This window comes from Rhipicephalus microplus, chromosome X (assembly GCF_043290135.1).
Source record: "Rhipicephalus microplus isolate Deutch F79 chromosome X, USDA_Rmic, whole genome shotgun sequence".
NCBI lineage: Eukaryota > Metazoa > Arthropoda > Arachnida > Ixodida > Ixodidae > Rhipicephalus > Rhipicephalus microplus.
This window is the reverse complement of record NC_134710.1, coordinates 235,137,921-235,163,418: the sequence shown is the minus strand read 5'-3', so window position 1 is coordinate 235,163,418 and position 25,498 is coordinate 235,137,921. Positions and strand designations below refer to the sequence as shown.

Sequence of the window (25,498 nt, the reverse complement as noted above, 5' to 3'; positions counted from 1 at the left end):
GTGGGCCACGTTGAACTATAGTACATTCTGACGTGGCTTTCTTGTGTCCTACGATGTTGCAGGAGAAGACAGATTCGTCGCAGTTGCTAAGTAAGCACTTTCAATGTCTTGAATGTAGGGCACGACTTGTTCGTAAGGGCTGTTATTTCTTCCTCTTTACAGCTTTATATCCCCGCTATGTCGATAGACACCGTTATCATTAAGTTATCTCTTCAAAAGTGCTGGTGCCGTGGAAAGAAAGAGTGAGAGAGAAAGCGCTTGGGACGACCAAACACTGTACACGCAGTATGGCAAATCACTTCTGCGTAATAACTCCAGGTTGATTGATTGATTGATTGATTGATTGATTGATATGTGGAATTTAATGTCCCGAAACCACCATATGATTATGAGAGACGCCGTAGTGGAGGGCTCCGGAAATTTCGACCACCTGGGGTTCTTTAACGTGCACCCAAATCTGAGCACACGGGGCTACAGCATTTCCGCCTCCATCGGAAATGCAGCCGCCGCAGCCGGGATTCGATCCCGCGACCTGCGGGTCAGCAGCCGAGTGCCTTAACCACTAGACCACCGCGGCGGGACATAACGCCAGGTGGACGAAACGTTGTGAAAAGCTAAATTGGCATCCATTCTTTGAATGCCAATATTTTTTTTTCTTGTAGCTCTTCGTCTACCTAGTTGAATACCACGCAACTCATTTACCATAATGAGTGTCAGTGTACTTCGATTATTTGATCAGTTCGTCATTGAACTGGCAATCTAGCCTCCTGGTTAGATCATTTAGTGAAGCGACCGCCCGAGATAGACGCTGATCGGTGGTTCAAAACCCATACCAGGACGAATTTTTCAACGAGAAGCTTTTATTTCTGAAAAATGCGTTGTTTTGCAGCCTTGCGCTGCGAAACAATGAATGACAATATTTCCTTTCATAACCGTTCACTTTTTGCTGAATTATAAACAAGGGTTGAGAAACTACAGCATCATAAGCCTAAGAAATAGCGCATGTATTCTCGCCGGCTAGTTATTCTTCGGCGTTTTATAAAGCTTGACATTACTGCTTAGACTTTTGTAAACCCTGATAAATATATCCGGGACTTAAGTGGTAAGTCCTAAACGGATCTCACGTCCGTCTTTGCTGGTAACAAAACTGTCATTGAAGTATCGCTCTAATCGAAAGCGTTTTTAATATGCCGTTACGCATCGTGGTACTTGACTGCTAAGGTGTTCCGATTCTAAGCTCGATGATGCGGTTTTAATTCCCAGCCACGGCTGCCTCATTTAGGTCACGGCGGTATGCAAAAACACGAGTTTTATTAGATTTAGGTGCAGTTAAAGAACCTTAGTTGATAGAAAATGATGCGGAATCCCCGACTATTCGGCGTGCAGCGTTATCATACCGCAGTGCTGGTAAAACCCCAGTATTTAATTTTCTTTAATGTAGGCCTTCAAATGTCTTCAGATTTCGTTGAAGGCTAAGTCAGTAAATTTAGGTGACCGTGAGATGTAGTGAACTTGTTCTAAAAAAATAACCTTGAGACGCTTTCTAAACCTAAAATAAATTAATATATATACCTAGGACACCTTATAAACTTTTTTTTGACAGTGTTTACAAAAAATGGAGTAGCCCATACAGTGCCATGTGTTAACGCTTTTTTTTATTTTATTTTTTTGAGTAGCTACGTCGACTAGGTGGAATCATTGCACTCCGACATTAATTACCGCCGTGAAAAGCGATCAGGAGATCTATTTTCAGAGATCTAACGCACCATTGACGGTTCCGAAACGTGATTAAAAAAGGCGTAGCCAATCTAAGGGTGAGCGCTTGACTGGGTTAAGAACTCAGTTTTTTTTTTCGGTAATTTTACTCGATGTACTACCGAATTCGCGACTAGTATATGCAGCGTTTCAATATTAATGGTCTAATATATATATATAGTTACAAATTGCTATGTTATACCTTCAAAATGTAGCTTTGAGAGGTATAGTGTGTGGGCTTTAGCGGATATGGTTTTCGTGACTTAGTCTATATATTCCTTGAATTAAATTTTCGAGATAATAATAGTGTGCATTAGGTAATTATAGTATTGACATACGGCTTCGTTTTGGAAACCCGCCACGGTGGTCTATAGAGTTGATAACCGCATGTCGCGAGATCGAATCTTAGCAGTGGCAGTTGCATTGTCGGTGGAGTGGAAAATGTTTAAGGCCCGTTGTATTTAGATTTAGGTGCACGTTCAAAAACACCTGGTGGTCGAAATTTTCGGAGTCCTCGACTACGGAGTCTTTCATAATAATATCGTTATTTTGATACGTTAAACAACAATAATAATTTTATACTTTGTTTTCGATTTATCTTTTGTAGATTTTATTGTTATCGTGTAGTGAGATTTCTTAAATTAGGTTTTTCTCAGTACGCTAGTTTTGCATTCAGGAACTGCGTTCTGAACGTCACCGTGGGAACCACCTTGAGACGCGCCATCAGGGTTCTAACCTTTCTTGTTCTTGGCAGAAAAAAAACTGGGCCTCAATTCGCAATAAGCTACTTAGTAAAGTTGTTCGTAAGGAAAAAGTTTGACCAATTTCGATGCTGAACGTACTGGCGAAAGTGGCTGTCCAACGGCCGAGATCGCTTACGAAAAGGGGGGGTGAATACGGTGACTAGAATGCAATTTTTAGGAGTTGAACCGAACGCTTGCACGAGCGTATAGAAAAAAAAAACCTTATCAGGTGTAGCATAGCAAGGAAATTTCGACCGTTCGTGCTTAATATAATTACTCTTCGATAATGTTCTAAGATATTGAGTTTGCCCGGAGGACGTATCGATTCAATGGGCTGTATTGTATTAACGCGTACGCTACACTGCGGGATTCTTATATTTTTTATATTGTACTTACTAAAACATAATGATCATTCTTGATTGTGTTAAAACGACTGAAGGAATACTGAGTGAGCCAGGGCTCGGCGAAAAAACACCTTCGATGATAGCGAATTTCACCAGCGGCTACTTTTATTGCCGAGCACTAAAAGAAGAGGGGGCAAGAAATACGCCAGGGAAGTGCCGGAAAGTCAATGACACCACTGACTGTCTAAAGCGGAGGTCAACGAATTTTAATCAACGTTGTACTGCGCGTTGTCCTATGTAAATGCGCCCCCTCGCGCACGTAAAACCGCATGGTGCAGAGATGCGTTCAGCTTCTCTGCAAATTAACTTAGCTTATCGCGGCGTACGCGCTCCGCCCCTTCGTTCCGCCGCGGTGGTCTAGTGGCTAAGGTACTCGGCTGCTGACCCGCAGGTCGCGGGTTCAAATCCCGGCTGCGGCGGCTGCATTTACGGTGGAGGCAAACATGTTGTATGTAGGCCCGTGTGCTCAGATTTGGGTGCACGTCAAAGAACCTCAGGTAATCGAAATTTCCGGAGCCCTCCACTACGGCTTCTCTCATAATCATATGGTGGTTTTGGGACGTTAAACCCTACCTATCAATCATCAAATCAATCAGCGCTCCGCCCCCTCGTTATTTCTGCTGGCCCAATTGGCCTCTGCGGCGTTGCAATGCACTCAGTATATTAAATAAGCGCTTGCAAAGCATAGTTTCAAATAAAAGCTGATGTGTTCAAGGTTTGAGAAACTTTATTTGCAAAGAAAGTAGTCAAGCTGCGAGGTTGAAACTTAAGTTACCGATAATTTCGAATATTTAGATGCCGGTTAAGTGGCCAATATGTTCACCGCGTTTTTTTTTTTTTGTTTGGTTGTTTTCCAAGTTCCTGTTTATACACTGTTATATCAGGGGTGCAAGAGCCGAAAAAGGAGTCGAACAGGGGAAGGCCTTTTTTGGCCGGATTATTTTGGATGTGCCTACTGGCCAAATACAGCGAGAAGTTCCGTCTGACCGGAAGGAAGGTTGTTGCGAATAAGGTCTTTAAATACATGCTCTCAACACACCTTTTCAGTACAAAAAAAATTTTTTTTTGTTCTGATACGTTGAGCAATCATGTGAGTAGCGTAATTCCGAGTTTGTTATCTGCACACTTCTATAGAAATGTTTCTGCCTAAAAGGAAAGTTCCGACCCCGTGGCAGGAACAGTGGCATCTATTAATCTAGTAATATTCTAGTGATAACCGAACCATGGGAAACAATGTCATGCAAAGCATGCGGAAGGAAAGTGACTGTGGTGTAATTTTTTTTTGTTCAACGAAACGTTACCAAATGACGCTAAACATATGTACAAATGTTATACGCACAGACACTAACGTTGAACCGTCGCATATGTTTTAAATAACCAGTTTACAGTTGCGTAACAATGCCAAGAGCAACATGAGTATTACCAGCAGCAGCAGCGATAAGCTGAAATGCAGTGCTTGTGTCGCGAGAATGGTGACCCTGGCTAGTGCTACGTAGACCAACTTCACTGGATGACGCTTAACTACAGTTGACGCTAACCCGACCACGACCTTTGTATGATCGGAGTACATATGTAATGTTTATAAAATTAGATGAGCAGCACTTCAGCCGCAATTGACATTTCACGAACACTACGCCTGCCTAACGTCTTTTCTGCCCCGCCGCGGTGGTCTAGTGGCTAAGGTACTCGGCTGCTGACCCACACGTCGCAGGATCGAATCCCGGCGGCGGCGTCTGCATGGAGGCGAAAATACTGTAGGCCCGTGTGCTCATATTTGGGTGCACGTTAAAGAACCCCAGGTGGTCGAAATCTCCGGAGCCCTCCACTACGGCGTCTCTCATAATCATATGGTGGTTACGACCCCACATGTCACTCATTATCATCATTTACTCCGCAAACATAACAATGAGTGGAGGCGGCCAGACCATCTCTGTGTAAATATAAATTTAGCTTCGGAGTCGGACAACACAGTCTAGTTATAGCGACTTCCATTACTCGAGTTTGACATATTTTACTATTTCAGTGATGCATGAAGTGCTTGAATTTTGATGTGGCCGTTAGTGAAAGTGCAGAAAATTCGTGTAACAGCAATTTCTTTCATAATCTAGTGCCTATAATGAATTTGAATGCCGGTAATACAGCAATAACAGCTCCATTTGAAGATGGCTTCGCCAGCGCATCTGCCTTATTATTCATAAACAGGCCCTTATGCCCTGGAACCCAGACCACTTTGATCAATTTGATATGTGGGAGAACTAATACATCTAAATCACTCGGAGCATGCGAGTTCTCATTTACAATAAGGGAGGCACATACTGATGGTGAATCCGTCAAAATTACTTCCGACCTTTCTGCCTCCGTTATTTTACGGCGAGGTAGAATTATCGCAAGAAATTTTACTTATAAAAGGGCACAAAATCTTAAGGCGAAAAGAAAACGACCAATCTAGGGCAGGAGAAAAAAAAACCAATTCCACATTTTCCTTCACTTTGTGTCGCTTCAGTTGCCATGACTGCTTGTATTGGTGTATGTACCAGGCAATCCCTTATATTGCTTATAAAAAAACTGAGCCGCATAAATTTCGAATTTTTCGGAATAGTGTGCCTACAGCGTCAAGTCTAGACGTAACGATAGAAGCCGTTAAAGTTACGTCTAGATGTCAAATAAAATCCTAGAGTAATAAAACCCTGTGTGCACCGAAGGGCGAAATGTGGTGCAGTGGGTTTAGCGCGTCACGTTCAGAGCAGCGAGGTCGTTGGTTCGAATTGCGATGCAATTTTTTTACTGTTTTTTTGCGAGTAGTTTTAACATTGCAGCATCATTGCTCCAAGGGCACCGCTTATTATACATAATTTTTTCTTAAAGGAAATCTCCCCGGTGGCAGTGGTGGATGGTCCAACGTTGCTGCAGTGCCGTACTGTTTTTTTTTTTTTTTTTCAGTAGCGACACGAGCCACTTCAGCAAACTAGCGCGTGTTAGCGATGAAAGCTCATCGCCAAGCGACAACATCCCAGTGACACGAGCCAATTAACCTCTGAGACTGGCCAAATGATTATGAAATTTAAGTGTATGTACATTGTGAACCACACTATGGACGTAACTTTAGCAGCTGATTGTTGTTACGGCTGTACGTAACGTCCACCTTCCACAGAAGCTACGTCTAGACGTAACGATAGGAGCCGGTAATGTTACGTCTAGACACAAGAATAATGAATCTTAGTTACTTCCAGCGTAACAACAATACAGAACTAGCTTTTTAAACCCACTCAACCGAACGGCGGTTATGGCGCAGTGGGCTAGTGGGTCGCGTTTTCGGTAGTGAGGTTGTTGGTTCAAATTACTGTGCACATTTTTCCTTTTTTTCGTACTGTTTTTACAATTGTAGAATTAATGCTGCAAGGGCACCTCTTATATATGCCCCAACTCGCGATGCAGCACCCTATTGGCCGCGAGATCGAGCAGAGTCTCCGCCTGGCGGCAACTGGCCGAAATGGTGAAGTGGGGATGGCTACTTGCTTCGTCTTCTAGCCACGTCGTGTTTCTATGTGTGCGTACGTCGTTCACGTTCTCAAAGTGGGGTTTGTCCGGTCATGTAAGGGGGTAGTGCAACTGTTTTTACGTATGCCTGAAACGGCGTACGAAAGCATTTGGTTTTTCCCAGCTGCTAATGCTTATTAATAAGATCGGCGAGTGCGACTTTCCAAAGTGTTGTTTATTGTTTTCGTACCCTCCATTCACCAGAATAATTTCGGAGTGGGTGCCGCTTTGTGTTTCTAGCACATTAATGCTCTTGGCATTCTCCCAGAGACGTGGAATATTAAATGCTGGGGGAATGTAGCGTTTAGAGCGACTCGGTTGTAAAAAACAAAAAAAAAAACATGTTCTAGGTCATGCACCTGCGTGCTGTTGGTTAAACTACGACGCTGTGGGTTAAACTACGACACTGCAGTTCAACGATCATGCGAGGAGCCTTAGTTGCGTTTATCTGGCTGTTGTACCACTACATAGAAATATTACTATGACAAACTCTGAAACTTCGGTACTTACACTGCACTACGTCTTGTCTTCACAGATTTACTGCGCGCAACCGTGGGCTTAGATTTAAGAACGCTTTAAAGAGCCCAGACAATGAAAATTGGTTCAGACGGCATGCTCTATATTAAATGCCGTATGATTTCACTGAAAATTTCACGTTTTTGCATTGTTTTCAGCGTTTCTGTGGCTTTGTTGGTGACCGACGGAAAGCAGTGGTAATTTTTGTCTGGAAAAAAAAGAACATGCTTGTCCCATTAACCAGGCCTTTGTTGTAGCACCGTCATACACGTAATCCATCGATGGAAGCTTTCTGCTGAATCAACTCTTATATAAGATTTTTACTGGTACAAGGCCATGTGCGTATACACGTGATAAACGCAGTGTAGCGCAAAGCGCCGTCAGCCACTAAGCTTTCCTCACTAGACTTATCGACTGTCCCACATTTCTTGGGGAACAGAATGAGAAAAAAAATCATATGCGTATACGGTGCGAACGGTGGAACTAATCGCGCAGATGTGCGGACTTTCAATGATTTTTGTTCCTCTCATTTTTGTAGTATGCAGATGACAAAGATGTAAATAAATAGTTCAGTCACGCTACAGCAGTGCGTAGCAAGCGGAACACAATCTAACCACGTACAAACAACACAGCAAAGGCGTAATTTAGTGCGAAAGCTTGAAGAGAGTCACCCAGGGCGAGCATCCCTATGAAAGGCAAAATGCGCTTAACTCGCGGGTAATGTTCACGTTTCATAGGAGAAGTGCACCGATTCATCAGAGAAGAGCGCAGATGGTAACAGTAAACTGTAGTTAACGCATTTTATTTGCCAACAAATACCGCACTTTCGCGGGGCAGTGCTACTGTATACCTATAGCCCGATTTCGCCGTGAATACTGTCTTGCTGTACAGCATGCACTCAGAAGAGCTGAAGTTTACTACTGACTGTGTGGGCAGCTTTCTACCGTGTTTGCCCACAAACATGAGTTGAGCTGCTTCAAGGAAGCTAATCAAAAGGCAACACCCAAGACGGTGGCTGCAGGCAGAGTGGCTAGCGTGGCTCCAGCAGAGGCTGAAATTAACGTCTTCTAAAAGTACGTTGGCAGCTCTCAAAGGCGAAAATGCTGTAGACCCGCGTGCTCAGATTCGGGTGCACGTTAAAGAACCCCTGGTGGCCGAAATGTCCGGAGCCCTCCACTATGGCGTCTCTCGTAATGATATGGTGGTTTTAAATTGGCATTGTATAACCACAATATGAGGCGTATGAAATCTCGGCCAGTATTGTCTCAAAAAAAAAAAAAGTCAGAAGGGGCAACAAAACTGATCAGGAATCTTATCGCTGATTCATACAGCCTGAGAAGCGTCTTTCGCACTTCATCGTTGTGAAACCGAGCCAGAGGTTGAGGAAGAAGAGGATTCAGTAGGCCGCTTTGTTTTGGGACCGTGGTGTGGACGTCAGGATGTCGTCCACGCAGCTCTCCTGGATCAAGGAGTGGGCGCTGAGGCGGTCTCGGCGTTTTTTTTCCAGACCGTTCGCGCGGGCCTGCTTCGACTACAAGAGGTTCTCCAGCACCAACTTGTCACCATTTGCTGGTAAAATGTTCGCTGCCTTTCTGACAACGCGACTGCCGTACCTTTGAGGGGTCTAATCTGAATGCGCTGTTCCAATAATTCTAAAAAAAATATTGGTCTTGTCCGTGTGGTCCGCTATGCCACGCTGTTTCTTTTTTTTTTCCCCGTGTGGTGGATAATGCTGCATGCTCGTCTTTGCGCGTGTTGCTCAGACGTGTGTGGCTGAAGGTTGCTGTGTCTTATTTGTATTGTTCGCTTTCGGGTCCTTATTTGTTATTCGTGGTCTGATACCGTGTGGTGTTTGCAGTCTTCATTGGCGTCGCAAACCTGATTGATTGATTTGTGGGGTTTAACGTCCCAAAACCACCATATGATTATGAGAGACGCCGTTGTGGAGGGCTCCGGAAATTTCGATTACCTGGGGTTCTTTAACGTGCGCCCAAATCTGAGTACACGGGCCTACAACATTTCCGCCTCCATCGGAAATGCAGCCGCTGCAGCCGGGATTCGATCCCGCGACCTGCGGGTCAGCAGCCGAGTATACCTTAGCCACTAGACCACCGCGGCGGGGCTGGCGTCGCAAACCTGTCCGTACATATATGGGTTTTACCAGAACCTTTTTTCCGGAAGCGGGGGGGGGGGGGATTCAACCACCCTTTACATGTGATGTTGCGTGTTTTTGCGTATATATGTACAGCCGTGGCCACGGTTGTGTATAGTGTGCGAGCGGCCGGCCTTGCTCTATAGTTACGTGTTGTGACGTCGCGTGCGCAGGAGCATGCGCTGCCTTACAGGCATGCTTTGTACGGGTGACAACGGCAGAAGATGTGCTTGTTTAGCCGACGATCCGCGCTCCCTCGGGGCGCTTTCGTCACATCTGTTTTATAAGACGAAGCGCGTTTCGAAACTCGTCTACATCAACGATGCACGCTTTGTGGCTGTTTTGAGGCGTGCGATTATACGAAGACATGATAATGCCTACAGCTGCGTGAAAAAATTCTAGATGGCTACAAAATCAAAACGCCCTCAAATGTGCGTGGTTTATGCAGGTGTTTGTTATTAGTCGAAACGGCCTTCGTCTTATGAAGTAGACATGACGAAGGCGCCCTTGAGCGAGCGCGGGTCTTCTGTTAAACAAACACCCCTTACAATGTTGTCGCCCGTGCAGAGCAGGCCTGCATGCTTCGTAAGATCGCGCATGCTCCTGTGCACGTCACAATCCCCAGCGGCCGCTAGGTGTCGCGCCGCAGAGCAAGGCCGAAGGGTGCCTTGGTGTGCGCGCGCCTCCGAGGCACCCTATACAAGGCCGGCTGCTCGCGCGGTATATACACAGACGTGGCTGTACACATACAAAATGGAAAGCCTTCTAACGAAACGGGGGTGGGAATGATTTTGAACTTTCCCAACCCCCTCTCCCTGGCGGCGCCGAGGCGCATACTCCCATTGTCGGAGTACATCGTTCGATGCGTTCTCTAGCTTTCAGTAGGCAAAGCAATCTGATCTATAGTGTCTGGCGCGCACTCTGCACGCCTTGTTTTGTTTGCGAGTGAGCGTGCCTATTCTTTGTGTGTGTGTGTGTATGCGCAGACCCTGCGATCCAGGAGCGCGTGCGACGCCAGATGATGGCGGCTGCGTCGGGTGAGCGGCTCAAGTCGCCGGCGTCAGGTGATCCGGGCGCGGCTACGCCACGACAGAACGGCACCAGCGCGGCCGGGCAGCACGTGACGTCTGACGAACCCGGCGGTGAAGAGAGCGTGGCCACCTCCTCCTCCACGTCGTCATCATCGGCGGTGGCGCGCAAGTGCGAGCTGTTCACTATGACAGGCGACCTGATCATCACCAAGGCAAGCAGTACCAAAACGCCTGCGACGCGCACCCAGTCTACGCCGGCGAGCCCTGGTGGCGACCCGCAGCGAGGTACCAAACGCGAGGCGTCTTCGCTGCAGAGTCCCGTGGCCGAGAAGAAGGGCTCGTTCGGCGTGCGCACCTCGCGCAGCGACGACCACTTGGGCAAGGCGCGCGGCACCGTGGCCGCTGTCAGCATCGACATCGACGACGACGAAATGGCCTCGTCGCTCAACACGCTGCTCGACACCAAGGACGACTCGCGCGTGCTCTGGACGTACAACGCCGGCTCGTCTGAGGACAACACGGCCACCACTGCGTCTTCCTCCTCGGGCCGGCGTGAGGACAACCTCAGCGAGCTCGAGTGCTGCACGTCCGAGATGGCGTCCGCGTTCGGCTCCGAGGAAGCGGACCGCGTTCACGCCAGCGAGCTGGACCTCAGCTCGCCCAGCCAGCTGTCGCCAGAGAACGAGGACGGCTTCTCGCGGGAGGAAGACTGGGTCGCCGAGCCGGACCTGAGCGAGTCGCAGTTCCGCCACCCGGCCCTGTTCGACTCGTCGCTGCGCGCGGCCGCCCGGGGAGGGACGCGCAGGATGCAACACTCTCGCTCCAACGGCTCCACTGCGTCGCGCACCGACGCCTCCGAGACGCTCGAGCTGGACTCGCCGCCCTCTGCCCACTCGGGTGGCACGCTCGAGGAGGAGGACGACGCGGCGGCGGCCACCGACGAGGAGTCCGACGCCGACTCTCTGCGCAGCTTCCACTACAGCCCCAAGGCGGTGGACATGCCGTCCGCGTCGCGTCTCGCCAAGAGGCTCTTCAACCTCGAGGGATTCAAGAAGTCCGACGTGTCCAGGCACCTGAGCAAAAAGTGAGCTTGCTGTGCTTCTTGAGGGACACGGGAGCGCTCTGCGCACCCGTGTCTCTCTGGTCCTCTGCGTTTTTGCAAGTGTCATTCATTTTGGTGCAACGCGTTTCCGCGCTCGTAGCCGCCTCTCCACCCCGTGTTGACGACGAAGTAGACGAAATAGCCTAACGATCTTAGTACGCCGAGGTAAATTAATAGATTGACGTATACGCTTCTCTATAGAGTTCCATGCATTGTACGGGTACGTGCATATTTCTCTTCGTGGGCCAGTAAACAACCCCGATATCATAAAATAGTTATGAAAAAAAAATATGAGCACTTTTGCTTTGCTATGTGAACATGCTGCCCCAAGAACTATGCAAATTCGTGGTACGATAAGGAAGTTACTGGGGTTGGAACGTCCGTTTCTCTTTGTTTCAAATTTTCGCGCGGCCTCGACACCCTTTCCTGCTATAGAGAGAAAAAAGGCGTAGCCCGTCGTCATGACTCCGCCCACTGCGGCAACGTGACATGATATGAGGTATACGTCATATGCACGCCAGGGGGCGGAAAACTCCCTGTACCTCCCATGTGTAGAGTGACCTATTCTAGGTCACTCTACCCATGTATTCGTTCTTAGCAGCGGCAGCGCCCATTTTACCACTGACGGTTGCCGGGCATCCTACTGGAAATAAATAACAGAAAATGTCTTGTGACGTCCAGAAAAAGAGGGAAAGGGCGAAAATTAAGAGAAGGAGGGTTGCCACTGACGTCCTCCTTTCCGACTTCGCATGTTAGCGGAATGCTCTCGTGCCTTCTTTCAGGTCGCTAGGGCGATGCGGCCATTCTTAAAATCTTCTTAATCCTTATTTTTATTTTGATTTTGTTCCTTGTTTTCAGAAGAGGCGTAACTTAGGCTGACTGATATCTCTTAGCGATTTTCATTGGACGAGCAGGAGCAGTTCTAACTGCGTTCAAGGTGCTCTCGCCATATGCGGCGCCTTCCAGTCAGTGGTCGGGCAGGAGAAGGGGCGTTGTCTCTGATTGGTCGAGGAGGAGCACTTTTTTTCGCTGATGGGTGCAGCCTAGAGCTGTTTATTGGTGCTTTAAGAGAGCGCGGAGGAAGTCACGTGACCATTCTCACGTCACTTCTGGTCTGCGTAGGCGCGGAAACAGCGCGCGGAAGAGGGCGAGCGTGCGACTGATCATGTCAGCGAAGCTGTAAAAAATTGGTCGCGTGACGCTTGACATCACGCTCTCAGTCACTGCTCCCGACCGGGCTGCAGAAATTAGGTGCCTTTTCTCATCTTCTAACCACTACCACATCACGCTCTTGGAGCAGGGTAATTGTTCCATTCGGGAAACGAGAGCACACGTCTCCGCCGCCGTCGTTGGCTGCTCTAGCTCGCTGCTTGTTCCCCTTAAATCTGCTCGCCCAATGGAAAGCGCTATCAGTAAGACGAAACTCGATCGGTACAAATAAAATGAACTTTTTTTACTGCACGTTTTGTATTAAAAAACAGACATACACTTAGTGTGAAATTCTTATTCTGTATAATCAGCTTTAATTTACAACTGACATACGGACATAATGAGCAAACGTTAAACCTTGAATATCCGAACCAATGCGAAACTTATCAACAATCGAGAGTAGGACACGTCGTATTTGACTCAATCGCGTTTGTTATGACGGCTCGGATAGGTTTTTTTTTTTTTTTTTTTTTTACTGAACATGAGTACCAAATGAGACTGAAGTTCAGAGGCATGGAGAGGCTTGAAGCGATGAGAAGTTTTTCGAGAAAGAACGTCGCTCGAAACAGTCTTTCGGCAAGTCGACTTGTCTTCGTCAAGACAACAGCGTTGCCTTGACGAAGAAAAGATCGCTTGTCAAAACGTTGGCTCCACGGCATTCCCTGTAGTAATTTTTACGAGCATTTAGTCCATCACGTGTACTTAAGTGACACCGTTAGAAGTAAAGACTCACAAATTTTCAAACCGCTAATACAAGAATTTCATGAGCAGGAAGCAACCTATAATAACGTGACATCGTTTGAACTACACGCTGAAAGTAAAAGAAACTAAAACTATGTAGACCAGCCAATTCTAATTCAAGCATTTCAATAAACGCATTTTCCTGACAGGAGCTTGGCTGCCGTCTTCACCACTTAGTCAAGCGACACTGCACTTCTGTCAGTCCAGTCAGGCTTGCAGGGAACAGGGTTTATTCATATGTACTCATGCAAATTCAATGCCTGCTCAATTAATGGTTCCAAATTCTTGTGCTCATTCGTTGCATATAGGAAACGCTGAAGAACCTTCGCGGAACTAGGTGTCCCCGGGTTAGCACACCGCAGAGCCGCGAAAAACGTTTGTTTCCCGATTAAGCCGTCTTCGACGAATGAATGGTCGACTCGTCTGGCGTAGCTCACCGCGGCTTCCGTTCTCTGCCTGCCACAACTTGCTGCCTTTATTTTTCCACTAGTTAACACGCCAACCGAGCGAGATAGCTGAGCGCGATGCAACTTCTAATATCACTAAGCGAGGGGTTGAAAAGGAGCGGAGGCAAGCGCTACGAACGCCAGTCTATCATTTCCCGCGGTTCGCCTGTTTTAAAATTCACGAAATAAGAAATAAGAAAAGGCATATAAACGAGATAGTTCTTTACAGGGGTATTGATTTTTTTTAATTTCTAAAAACTTGTCAAAAGTCAATATAAAATATACACGAGCATTCACATCAACCAACCCCCGTTCCACCGGATCTTATAGGATGCCCGGCAACCGCTACGAGCGTGCATGTTCCTTGAAACCGAAACTATAGCGCTCAGTTTCCGGGGCCTGGGTGCGCATCCAACGACCGAGCAGGGCTTATTGCATGTCCCACGTGAGCACGTGTCAAAGCGGCGCTGGGAAGCGAGGTGCAAGGAGTACCCTTCTTCTAGCGGTAAAGTAGCAAGACGCCTCTTTATGCCGGAGGTAGTCGGAGGCTTGCGTTCTGGCAGTACCGATTCTCCTGGTAGTCTCGAGCTTTACAAAATGGAAGAGGGCAGCATGATAAAATGCGGGGAAAACTGGATCAACGCAGGGCCAAGGCGCCGTTTCGTTGGGCAAAGAACCAATTGACGAGCTCAGTAATACGACAAGTTGCCCGTGGGTAATTTTGCGTCACTGCGCGTATACGAGGGAGATTGGTCAGAAAAAGAGAGGCGCGGGAATGGTTTTTTGAAACGGAGCGGTTGGCGTGGCGCGCAGCGCGCTAATATGTGAAAAAAAATGTCATCGCCTGTACTGCACAAATTAGCGAAATTGACAATGTAGAAGATGTACTGTACAAATTAGTGAGCTTGTTGAGAGGATGTAAAAAGAAATCGGAGCCTCTTTCCTGGCCTTTTTTAAATCTTGGAGAAAAGGTGACGTTCCAAAGCTCGAATTTCATATACGGATATTAAAGTACCAAGGCACATTTGTCTGTTTTCAGTTTAGCGAAAGACATGCCTACGGCTTTATAGCTAAAAAATGGAGGTTTTTCAATAAGTGCGTTCACTATTTTTTTAATATCAATTGTGCGACGTCTCAGCCATAATTTCGTTTCGGCAGTGACAGACATTTTAATATTTCCAGATATAGGAAAGTTACGGCTATAACTTGTCGACCAAAAAAGTAAGGCGATCGATGAAAGTGTGGCACTTGAAGTGTAATTTTCATCCGAAGGCGTAATGGCCCTTGGGCTTCAGAAAAGTTAATGCCGAAAATATCTGCAAAATATTGGAATCCGGCTATTTCCGCCCGGAATAACGTTCTTGAAACGTCGAACGAAGAATCGCATGCGCCACGCCCCTGAAAGACTTTCACGTGTGCGATGCGATTGTTTTTGCTCTCGGGCAAGCATGAAACGAGGGAAATTGCGGCTTCATAACGACGCCTTTTCGTTCTCGCATCACGACGACAGGAGTTTGGGTTGGGCTCTGTGGGGTGGACCCTATGTACTAAGCTTTTAAGTGATAATATACTTTATAAGCGACCCCAAACCATCCACCGCCGTCGGCGGCGTCCGCAGTCTTCTCTCTATCTTTAAAAGAAAGAGGACTTGGCGGGCCGCAGCGCGACGCTCTACCGAATAAGCCACGGACGCGACGCTGATATCGGTGTCAGTAACGCGCCTTATACCCCCTCCCCCTTCGCTCGCTCCTCCGCTCTCCTCGCTCGCTGCAGCTGCGCGCTCACCCCTCTCTCTCGCGCGCCCGCCTTCTCTCTCTCGTCGAGAGCGGGTCGTGAGGGGGAGTAAAGCTAAAATCCGTTGGCATTCGCCAGTGAGTTAACGTAAACTCCCCGTGTGATTAAATTGCGATTCCCAGGAACCATTACACCATAAAGGCACCATAGTGTGATTAATAAATATAATAGTGCGAATTAATAAATACCCCTCATAGCATCACCCCGTGTATTCGCACTTAACCATGTTCACCCTCGGGGAAATGCTTGGAAGTTTTTTTGTTAGCACAAGTTAGAGCGCGGGCTTAGCTTGTGCACAGTTAAGTTTCACTTGGGGTAAATTATCAAAGTGGCCCGCAGGCTCGCTTCCCGTCCCAGTGTCCACCTCGCCGGTGGTTTCGCCGCACGCGTCCGTGTTAACAAGCCGGCCAAGGTCGTGTTTGCTGCCTTTGTGCCACCGCCGTCGTCTGGCTGTGTGGTTTTCGTATAGCCCTTGGCCTTGCATGTGTGACGAGAGCGGCGCCGATTTATGTTGTTCCCGTCCTGGAGTCTCCCTTCGTGCTTGGCATCTCCCTACGCAGCAGAGGTCGTGGATGGACGCAGCGTGCACGATCGATCGGCTCATGGCCACTAATGCAAATATTATGTCTGCCGACAAAAGTAGCATTCTCTCTTTTAGGGCACCAGCGGTTTGCTTGGCGTACATCGGAAGGAAGACCTTATAATTCCCGAAGTACTCGTGCTGGCAAATAATCTTATCTGAGCGATGACGTTATGTGTCGTTTCTGCCGATTTAGGCAGCTGCCACATTCGGTCGGCGTAGAATGCCATGTGGTATACCGTGTGACCACTCTCGCACGGCTTGACGCTCGCGTACTTAGGTTCGCGTTCAAGAACCCCACGTGGACGAAATTTCCGGAATCCTCCACTATACGGCGTCTCTCGTAATCATATCGGTGGTTTTGGGATGTTCAACCCCAACAGTTATTGTTACCTCCCCACACAGACCACCCGGCGTATATCACTGCTTACTCTGCAGGCTATTTTTTAACGTTGGCGCTGCTAGTGTTGTGCAGACATTCCTGTTTATCGTGGTCATTGGGCCCATCTTGCTGCAAACTCAAGGTGGCTGGATGCCTGTGCTAGGTGGTCGACAATCTTGCACTGCTTCTGTAGTGTGAATCAGGCGGACCTTCCCTTGGAGATTGAAAGTTGCGGCTGTGTAAGAAATGGATGCTTCATGCAGCTGTTTTTATGCAGGGACAGTATATCAATTCAATTCAATTTAAGGACAGTATATCAATTCAATTAAAATTCAACAATGGAGGCCTCGCAGTCTAAATCTCCATTAAGGTGTATCTACTTTGCCGCCGCTAAACCTGTTCCAGTCATCCCACTCCTGCGCCAACTGCCCCAAATCAGATTTACTGCACCATTCTGATAATATCGACGGAAATTGCGCCAAAGTTGGACATGGGAGTGTCTATCACCGGCAAAAGCCACGCCGGCACGTCAAAACATGTGCACCTTAATTGTTCTCTTAGCCACCATAGTCACAATCACGAACCTGGACTTATTCCGCTGAATAGACAACGGTCGCGCGTTTGTCCTAATCCTTCATCCTTTGTTTGGTCCCGCCGCAACTTCTGTTGTACAAGTCCGCTTAACAGTGAAACGCCCTCTCCGCGGGAAGTCATGACGTCTAGTACAATCGGTAGCGTGAAACTGTGGCGGCGATTCATCGGCGGACGTCGTCCGTCCCAGGAACGCCGATTAACCTTTCAAGAGTTGCGCTCCATGTAATGAAGCAACTTTCACTAATAACTGCACGCGTGCCGCAAAAATTTCAGTCGCGTCTATTTCTGGACATCGCGATCTAATTTTCCGTGCTTCGCGTCCAGAGAAGAACACTTGAGTGGTGGGAATGCGTTGACACTTCTCCTCTCAATATACTTTATCTATGAATCATCATAGAGAAGAGCTTTTTTTGTAATTTTTTTCCACCAGCACATCCGCATTTGTTATCGCTGTTGCGGTCAAAAAAAATTGCCCGCAGCTTCCCTCGGGGGAACACTGAGGAGGATGCGGAGCATATAATTGGTTAACGGGGTGTTAAAGTGCGACTTACTTGGGTCGATGGCTAAATTGGTTAACGTGGTTGTGAAATGGGGTGTTAAATTGCGACTTACTTGGGTCGATGGCTAAATTGGTTAACGTGGTTGTAGGAGGGGGTGTTAAATGAGTGAACACGTACACACGTATGCGAAAGGGCGGCGCTGGTCGAAGGGACGTCGATCATTGTGTTTGTGGATTCGTTGGAATTCATTTCACCGCGACCTTAAACGTCGACGCGCCGTACAAACCAACCGACGAGCGGCAACTGAGCGAGCGAGCGCCGATCTTGAGTATATATACAGCGCGACGGCGCATGCACTGTCAGCTGTCGAATGTTCGAGAAGGGGCAGAAGCGCAACGGCGCATGCGCGCGCGTCAGCTGCCGATGTTCTCGAAGCGCGACGGCGCATGCGCGCGCGTCAGCTGCCGATGTTCTCGAAGCGTGACGGCGCATGCGCGCTACATTATACAGCAAGCGAATGTTCGTGAAGAGAAGCGCACGCGGTGTGTAGAGGAGGAAGGATTGCACAGATGGTGAAAGAAGGAGGAGGAAGCTTGCGGACGGCGCCGCACTACAAGCCTCGAGTATTAGATGCTCCGCATCTAAAAAAAAGAATCTTTCCTTTATAACTCGACATTTCAAGAGTGTGAATTCAAAATTTTCGCGTGCTTTTTTTTTTAAATGTCATCTCGTTAATAAAAGCATGCCTCCTGGTCGGAATTAGATTTTAATGCGCGCATTTTTTAGTCCCTCGCTGGAGGCTCTAGTTGGTATAGCTCTGGTGTCGGAAGGCCCACTGTGAATAGGCTACGACATGTTACACGCCCGCCTCTCGCTTTCCTAGAACAATAGCTGACGGTTAAAAAAAAGGCAGATTCCACGTACAGTAAGAATCGGTGATATGTGAAGCACAAATGAGAAACGTAGATAGGTCACTTAAAAATCAACACAACGCTAAGAAGCGGACGTAAATTATACCGTACATCACTTCTATGTCATGATGATCATGTTTGTACGCGTCATTTACCTTCGTCGCCCGTTCGCGTCACGTAGTACCAAATATGGCATATGTGCAGCTAGCAAAACGGCCGCGAGCGCACTTTGAGCGTAGCATGTAGTCATGTTTTACATGACACGCCTATCATGATTATCTTGTTTGGACGTGTCATTTACCATCTTCGCCCGTTCGCGTCACGTAGTAGCAAATTTGGCATATGTGGAGCTAGCAAAACGGCCGCGAGCGCACTATGAGCGTAGCATGTAGTCATGTTTTACATGACACGCCTATCATGATTGTCTTGTTTGGACGTGTCATTTACCTTCTTCGCCCGTTCGCGTCACGTAGTACCAAATTTCGCATATGTGGAGCTAGCAAAACGGCCGCGAGCGCACTATGAGCGTAGCATGTAGTCATGTTTCACATGACACGCCTATCATGATTATCTTGTTTGGACTTGTCATTTACCTTCGTCGCCCGTTCGCGTCACGTAGTACCAAATTTGGCATAAGTGGAGCTAGCAAAACGGCCGCGAGCGCACTTTGAGCGTAGCATGTAGTCATGTTTTACATGACACGCCTATCATGATTATCTTGTTTGGACGTGTCATTTACCTTCGTCGCCCGTTCGCGTCACGTAGTACCAAATTTGGCATATGTGGAGCTAGCAAAACGGCCGCGAGCGCACTTTGAGCGTAGCATGTAGTCATGTTTTACATGACACGCCTATCATGATTATCTTGTTTGGACGTGTCATTTACCTTCGTCGCCCGTTCGCGTCACGTAGTACCAAATTTGGCATAAGTGGAGCTAGCAAAACGGCCGCGAGCGCACTTTGAGCGTAGCATGTAGTCATGTTTTACTTGACACGCCTATCATGATTATCTTGTTTGGACATGTCATTTACCTTCTTCGCCCGTTCGCGTCACGTAGTACCAAATTTGGCATATGTGGAGCTAGCAAAACGGCCGCGAGCGCACTTTGAGCGTAGCATGTAGTCATGTTTTACATGACACGCCTATCATGATTATCTTGTTTGGACGTGTCATTTACCTTCGTCGCCCGTTCGCGTCACGTAGTACCAAATTTGGCATAAGTGGAGCTAGCAAAACGGCCGCGAGCGCACTTTGAGCGTAGCATGTAGTCATGTTTTACATGACACGCATATCATTATCATCATGTTTGGACGCGTCATTAACCTTCGTGTTCCGTTTGCGTCACTTAGTACCAAATTTGGCATATGTGAAGCTAGCAAAACGGTTGCGAGTGCACTATGAGCGTAGCATGTAGTCATGTATTACATGACACGCATATCATGATTATCTTGTTTGGACGTGTCATTTACCTTCGTCGCCCGTTCGCGTCACGTAGTACCAAATTTGGCATATGTGGAGCTAGCAAAACGGCCGCGAGCGCACTTTGAGCGTAGCATGTAGTCATGTTTTACATGACACGCATATCATTATCATCATGTTTGGACGCGTCATTAACCTTCGTGTTCCGTTTGCGTCACGTAGTACCAAATTTGGCATATGTGAAGCTAGCAAAACGGTTGCGAGCGCACTGTGAGCGTAGCATGTAGTCATGTTTTACATGACAATTATGTCATGATTATCGTGTTTGGGCGTGTCATTTACCTTCGTCGTCTATTCACGTCACGTGATACCAAATTTGGTATATGCGGAGCTAGCGAAACGGCCGCAAGCACGCTATCAGCGTAGCATGTAGTCATGTTTTACATGACACGCATATCATTATCATCATGTTTGGACGCGTCATTAACCTTCGTGTTCCGTTTGCGTCACGTAGTACCAAATTTGGCATATGTGAAGCTAGCAAAACGGTTGCGAGCGCACTGTGAGCGTAGCATGTAGTCATGTTTTACATGACAATTATGTCATGATTATCGTGTTTGGACGTGTCATTTACCTTCGTCGTCTATTCACGTCACGTGATACCAAATTTGGTATATGCGGAGCTAGCGAAACGGCCGCAAGCACGCTATCAGCGTAGCATGTAGTCATGTTTTACATGACACGCATATCATTATCATCATGTATGGACGCGTCATTAACCTTCGTGTTCCGTTTGCGTCACGTAGTACCAAATTTGGCATATGTGAAGCTAGCAAAACGGTTGCGAGTGCACTATGAGCGTAGCATGTAGTCATGTATTACATGACACGCATATCATTATCATCATGTTTGGACGCGTCATTAATCTTCGTGTTCCGTTTGCGTCACGTAGTACCAAATTTGGCATATGTGAAGCTAGCAAAACGGTTGCGAGTGCACTGTGAGCGTAGCATGTAGTCATGTTTACATGACAATTATGTCATGATTATCGTGTTTGGACGTGTCATTTACCTTCGTCGTCTATTCACGTCACGTGATAACAAATTTGGTATATGTGGAGCTAGCGAAACGGCCGCAAGCACTCTATCAGCGTAGCATGTAGTCATGTTTTACATGACACGCATATCATTATCATCATGTTTGGACGCGTCATTAACCTTCGTGTTCCGTTTGCGTCACGTAGTACCAAATTTGGCATATGTGAAGCTAGCAAAACGGTTGCGAGCGCACTGTGAGTGTAGCATGTAGTCATGTTTTACATGACAATTATGTCATGATTATCGTGTTTGGACGTGTCATTTACCTTCGTCGTCTATTCACGTCACGTGATACCAAATTTGGTATATGCGGAGCTAGCGAAACGGCCGCAAGCACGCTATCAGCGTAGCATGTAGTCATGTTTTACATGACACGCATATCATTATCATCATGTTTGGACGCGTCATTAACCTTCGTGTTCCGTTTGCGTCACGTAGTACCAAATTTGGCATATGTGAAGCTAGCAAAACGGTTGCGAGCGCACTGTGAGCGTAGCATGTAGTCATGTTTACATGACAATTATGTCATGATTATCGTGTTTGGACGTGTCATTTACCTTCGTCGTCTATTCACGTCACGTGATAACAAATTTGGTATATGTGGAGCTAGCGAAACGGCCGCAAGCACTCTATCAGCGTAGCATGTAGTCATGTTTTACATGACACGCATATCATTATCATCATGTTTGGACGCGTCATTAACCTTCGTGTTCCGTTTGCGTCACGTAGTACCAAATTTGGCATATGTGAAGCTAGCAAAACGGTTGCGAGCGCACTGTGAGTGTAGCATGTAGTCATGTTTTACATGACAATTATGTCATGATTATCGTGTTTGGACGTGTCATTTACCTTCGTCGTCTATTCACGTCACGTGATACCAAATTTGGTATATGCGGAGCTAGCGAAACGGCCGCAAGCACGCTATCAGCGTAGCATGTAGTCATGTTTTACATGACACGCATATCATTATCATCATGTTTGGACGCGTCATTAACCTTCGTGTTCCGTTGCGTCACGTAGTACCAAATTTGGCATATGTGAAGCTAGCAAAACGGTTGCGAGCGCACTGTGAGCGTAGCATGTAGTCATGTTTTACATGACAATTATGTCACGATTATCGTGTTTGGACGTGTCATTTACCTTCGTCGTCTATTCACGTCACGTGATACCAAATTTGGTATATGCGGAGCTAGCGAAACGGCCGCAAGCACGCTATCAGCGTAGCATGTAGTCATGTTTTACATGACACGCATATCATTATCATCATGTTTGGACGCGTCATTAACCTTCGTGTTCCGTTTGCGTCACGTAGTACCAAATTTGGCATATGTGAAGCCAGCAAAACGGTTGCGAGCGCACTGTGAGCGTAGCATGTAGTCATGTTTTACATGACAATTATGTCACGATTATCGTGTTTGGACGTGTCATTTACCTTCGTCGTCTATTCACGTCACGTGATACCAAATTTGGTATATGCGGAGCTAGCGAAACGGCCGCAAGCACGCTATCAGCGTAGCATGTAGTCATGTTTTACATGACACGCATATCATTATCATCATGTTTGGACGCGTCATTAACCTTCGTGTTCCGTTGCGTCACGTAGTACCAAATTTGGCATATGTGAAGCTAGCAAAACGGTTGCGAGCGCACTGTGAGCGTAGCATGTAGTCATGTTTTACATGACAATTATGTCACGATTATCGTGTTTGGACGTGTCATTTACCTTCGTCGTCTATTCACGTCACGTGATACCAAATTTGGTATATGCGGAGCTAGCGAAACGGCCGCAAGCACGCTATCAGCGTAGCATGTAGTCATGTTTTACATGACACGCATATCATTATCATCATGTTTGGACGCGTCATTAACCTTCGTGTTCCGTTTGCGTCACGTAGTACCAAATTTGGCATATGTGAAGCTAGCAAAACGGTTGCGAGCGCACTGTGAGCGTAGCATGTAGTCATGTTTTACATGACAATTATGTCACGATTATCGTGTTTGGACGTGTCATTTACCTTCGTCGTCTATTCACGTCACGTGATACCAAATTTGGTATATGCGGAGCTAGCGAAACGGCCGCAAGCACGCTATCAGCGTAGCATGTAGTCATGTTTTACATGACACGCATATCATTATCATCATGTTTGGACGCGTCATTAACCTTCGTGTTCCGTTTGCGTCACGTAGTACCAAATTTGGCATATGTGAAGCCAGCAAAACGGTTGCGAGCGCACTGTGAGCGTAGCATGTAGACGCTCAAGGTGAAGCGGCTAGGTAATTTTCAAACGACAAGAGGTGGTGCAGATTCCGCATATTCTGCCTGGTTGCAAGAGTTTGAGCGGCAGCATGTGTGTGTGGGGGGGGGGGGGTGAAGGGGGGCTTACCCAACACGAATATTCGTGTAGGAAAACGAAGAAGAAAAAAAAAACATCTGGCACTAAACTTGGTGTTGCAGTTTTCCCCCTTTTAGAACAATCGATGCCTCACTCTTTAGCTCATGATTTAAAGTACTCGCTGTTTATTTTCCTTTCTTTTTTTTCTCTCTTGGTTTTTGAGCATCTGCAGAGTGCAATTTCTTTCTGTGTGAGCCGCTTTTTTTTTCTTCTGAAGTGTTTAAGCTTCGCATTCAGAACTTCGCTCAGAAAAAAAAAAACAACAGCAAAAGTCAGGCTTTCCGCGGAAGCAGCCTGAACTCTCTCTGCGTATAGCCTCGTGATTTTTCTCTACGCCCGCATAGCCCATCGCTGACCGAATTCAGCCTCTATTTAGGCGGTGATCTTTCTTTATACGCGGCAATTTGATAGTACGCACTATATGGAGCGGGGTGTTGTGAATTCAGTCGGAAGCCTGAAATGAAGCTGTATATTAGGTGAGTGCTTGCCTGGAGGAAAATATAAAACAGCAAGATTGACCTTAGGTTATTATTATTTATTTATTTATTTACAATACTGCTGACCCCAGTTAAGGGTCGTAGCAGGGTGGAAAGAAACGTGTGCTACATTTCACAATAAAACAGACAAAACGAATGCATAACATACATACATAAAAAAAAACCAGATTGAACTGATTGCCAATTCACAGTGGCGCGTGAATAAGATCTTGCGAAGGGCACAAAAAAGGAAAGAAGAAACCGATACACGCATTGCAACAACACACACTGCAAAAAGAAGAGTACACATTATTGTCCGGCGAGTGCAATATACACCGAGAACCAGAACACGTATCAAGGGATCAACAGGACAGAAAAGTTTAAAAGTCAAGTAGGCTTTCAAATTTGTTAATATCAGTTTGCTCGACAACATGACTTTCAAGGCTATTCCACTCATTCACTGTTCTTGGAAAAAAAAGAATACTTAAAGACATCCGGTTCCATCAAAATAAGTTCTCTATTAGTTATACGAGGCCCGATTGATAGAGTTAGGAAAAGCCGAGCTCTTTACAAGGTTGATCGAATTTTAAGTCGTCGCACAACCACGATAGTAGGCCCATAGCTGTTATTGTCGTCACTCGTACCACAGTACACATAAGAACCCTATAGGTGAAGCAAACAACTCCGCAAAGTGCTGCTTCTCGCGGTGTCTCTCTGAAATGTTAGAAATGATCGTATGCGAAGACAACGCATAATGAAGCTGTAGAAAGCACATCGAGTGTTTTCTGTATAGTTTTCGATTAAAATGTAGTGCTTAAGAGATCGAAAAAAAAATGAGAAAGTGGGTGAAGAAAAAAAGTGCTGTTGGTGGAAACCGAACCCGCAACAGTCGCTATGCTATAGTAATGGTGGTGGCGAACGCGACGCATTACTTTTCTTCAAGGGCGTCGCGTATAACGTGAACTTAACGATCTGTCAACGAGCCGCGGTAAACCTTCGCATGCCACCTTATTAAGGCGTCGGGCCTACACCGGAGCCGACACTTTCTTTACGAAGCGAACGAAACGCGGGGAATCAATAAAGTGGCCCCTTTTAAGCTCATCCGTGCAAAGCCGGCGCGGAATGAAGGCGAGCACAGCTGGAAAAGTTGTTTGTAGTGTTTAAACTTAGAAATTCGGACATAACGGCCAGATTAACGCTGGCGAAACAACGAATTGCCGGGAGCGCGTTAAGCAGCCACAACGGCAGCGGCTTGTTTTTCTTCACTTTCCTTTCCTCCGCTTCAATTTCTCTTTATGCCATAATAAACACACTTCGATTTAAAAAAAAAAGCCAGGCCTGCACCTAACACGCATCATAGTCAAATTAAAAGTCTGAACAGCGTCCTGTTCAAAGCCCGTTGTAGAATATATCTTGGGGCACACACGCAAGGTACCGACTACACTATTCACCACCGTAAATTTCAGGATGTTCGTTGTTCTGCGGATAAGCGAGATACCCGTTACACTCATGTAAAGCATTATGCGCACTTCGTCCTGCGGCTGGCGATGGTGTAGAATTATGGCTGAATCTTTTATAACAGGTGGGAAGCATTCTATGACCCGCTCGTCGCGCAATTAGCATTTTGTGAGGTCTGTTTTTTTTTTCAAATCAGAATACAGCTTTTACTGTAATAAGGGCCTCATCGTCGCCACAGTTATGGTTGAGAGCACGGAG

The 25,498-nt window shown here is 46.8% G+C and overlaps 1 protein-coding gene across 8 annotated transcripts in view; it reads left to right on the top strand.

Annotated features, from left to right (window-relative positions):
* Efa6 (Exchange factor for Arf 6) overlaps positions 1–25,498 on the top strand; it is a 325,427-nt gene that overhangs the window by 212,442 nt on the left and 87,487 nt on the right. For 7 of the 8 annotated variants that reach the window (XM_075878819.1, XM_075878817.1, XM_075878818.1 and 4 more), the window contains exon 4: positions 10,094–11,222. In XM_075878819.1, the coding sequence (XP_075734934.1) occupies positions 10,094–11,222 (1,129 nt within the window). Of the gene's footprint in view, positions 1–8,206; positions 8,528–10,093; positions 11,223–25,498 lie in introns of those variants that run through there. The other variant, XM_075878822.1, reaches the window with a different exon arrangement.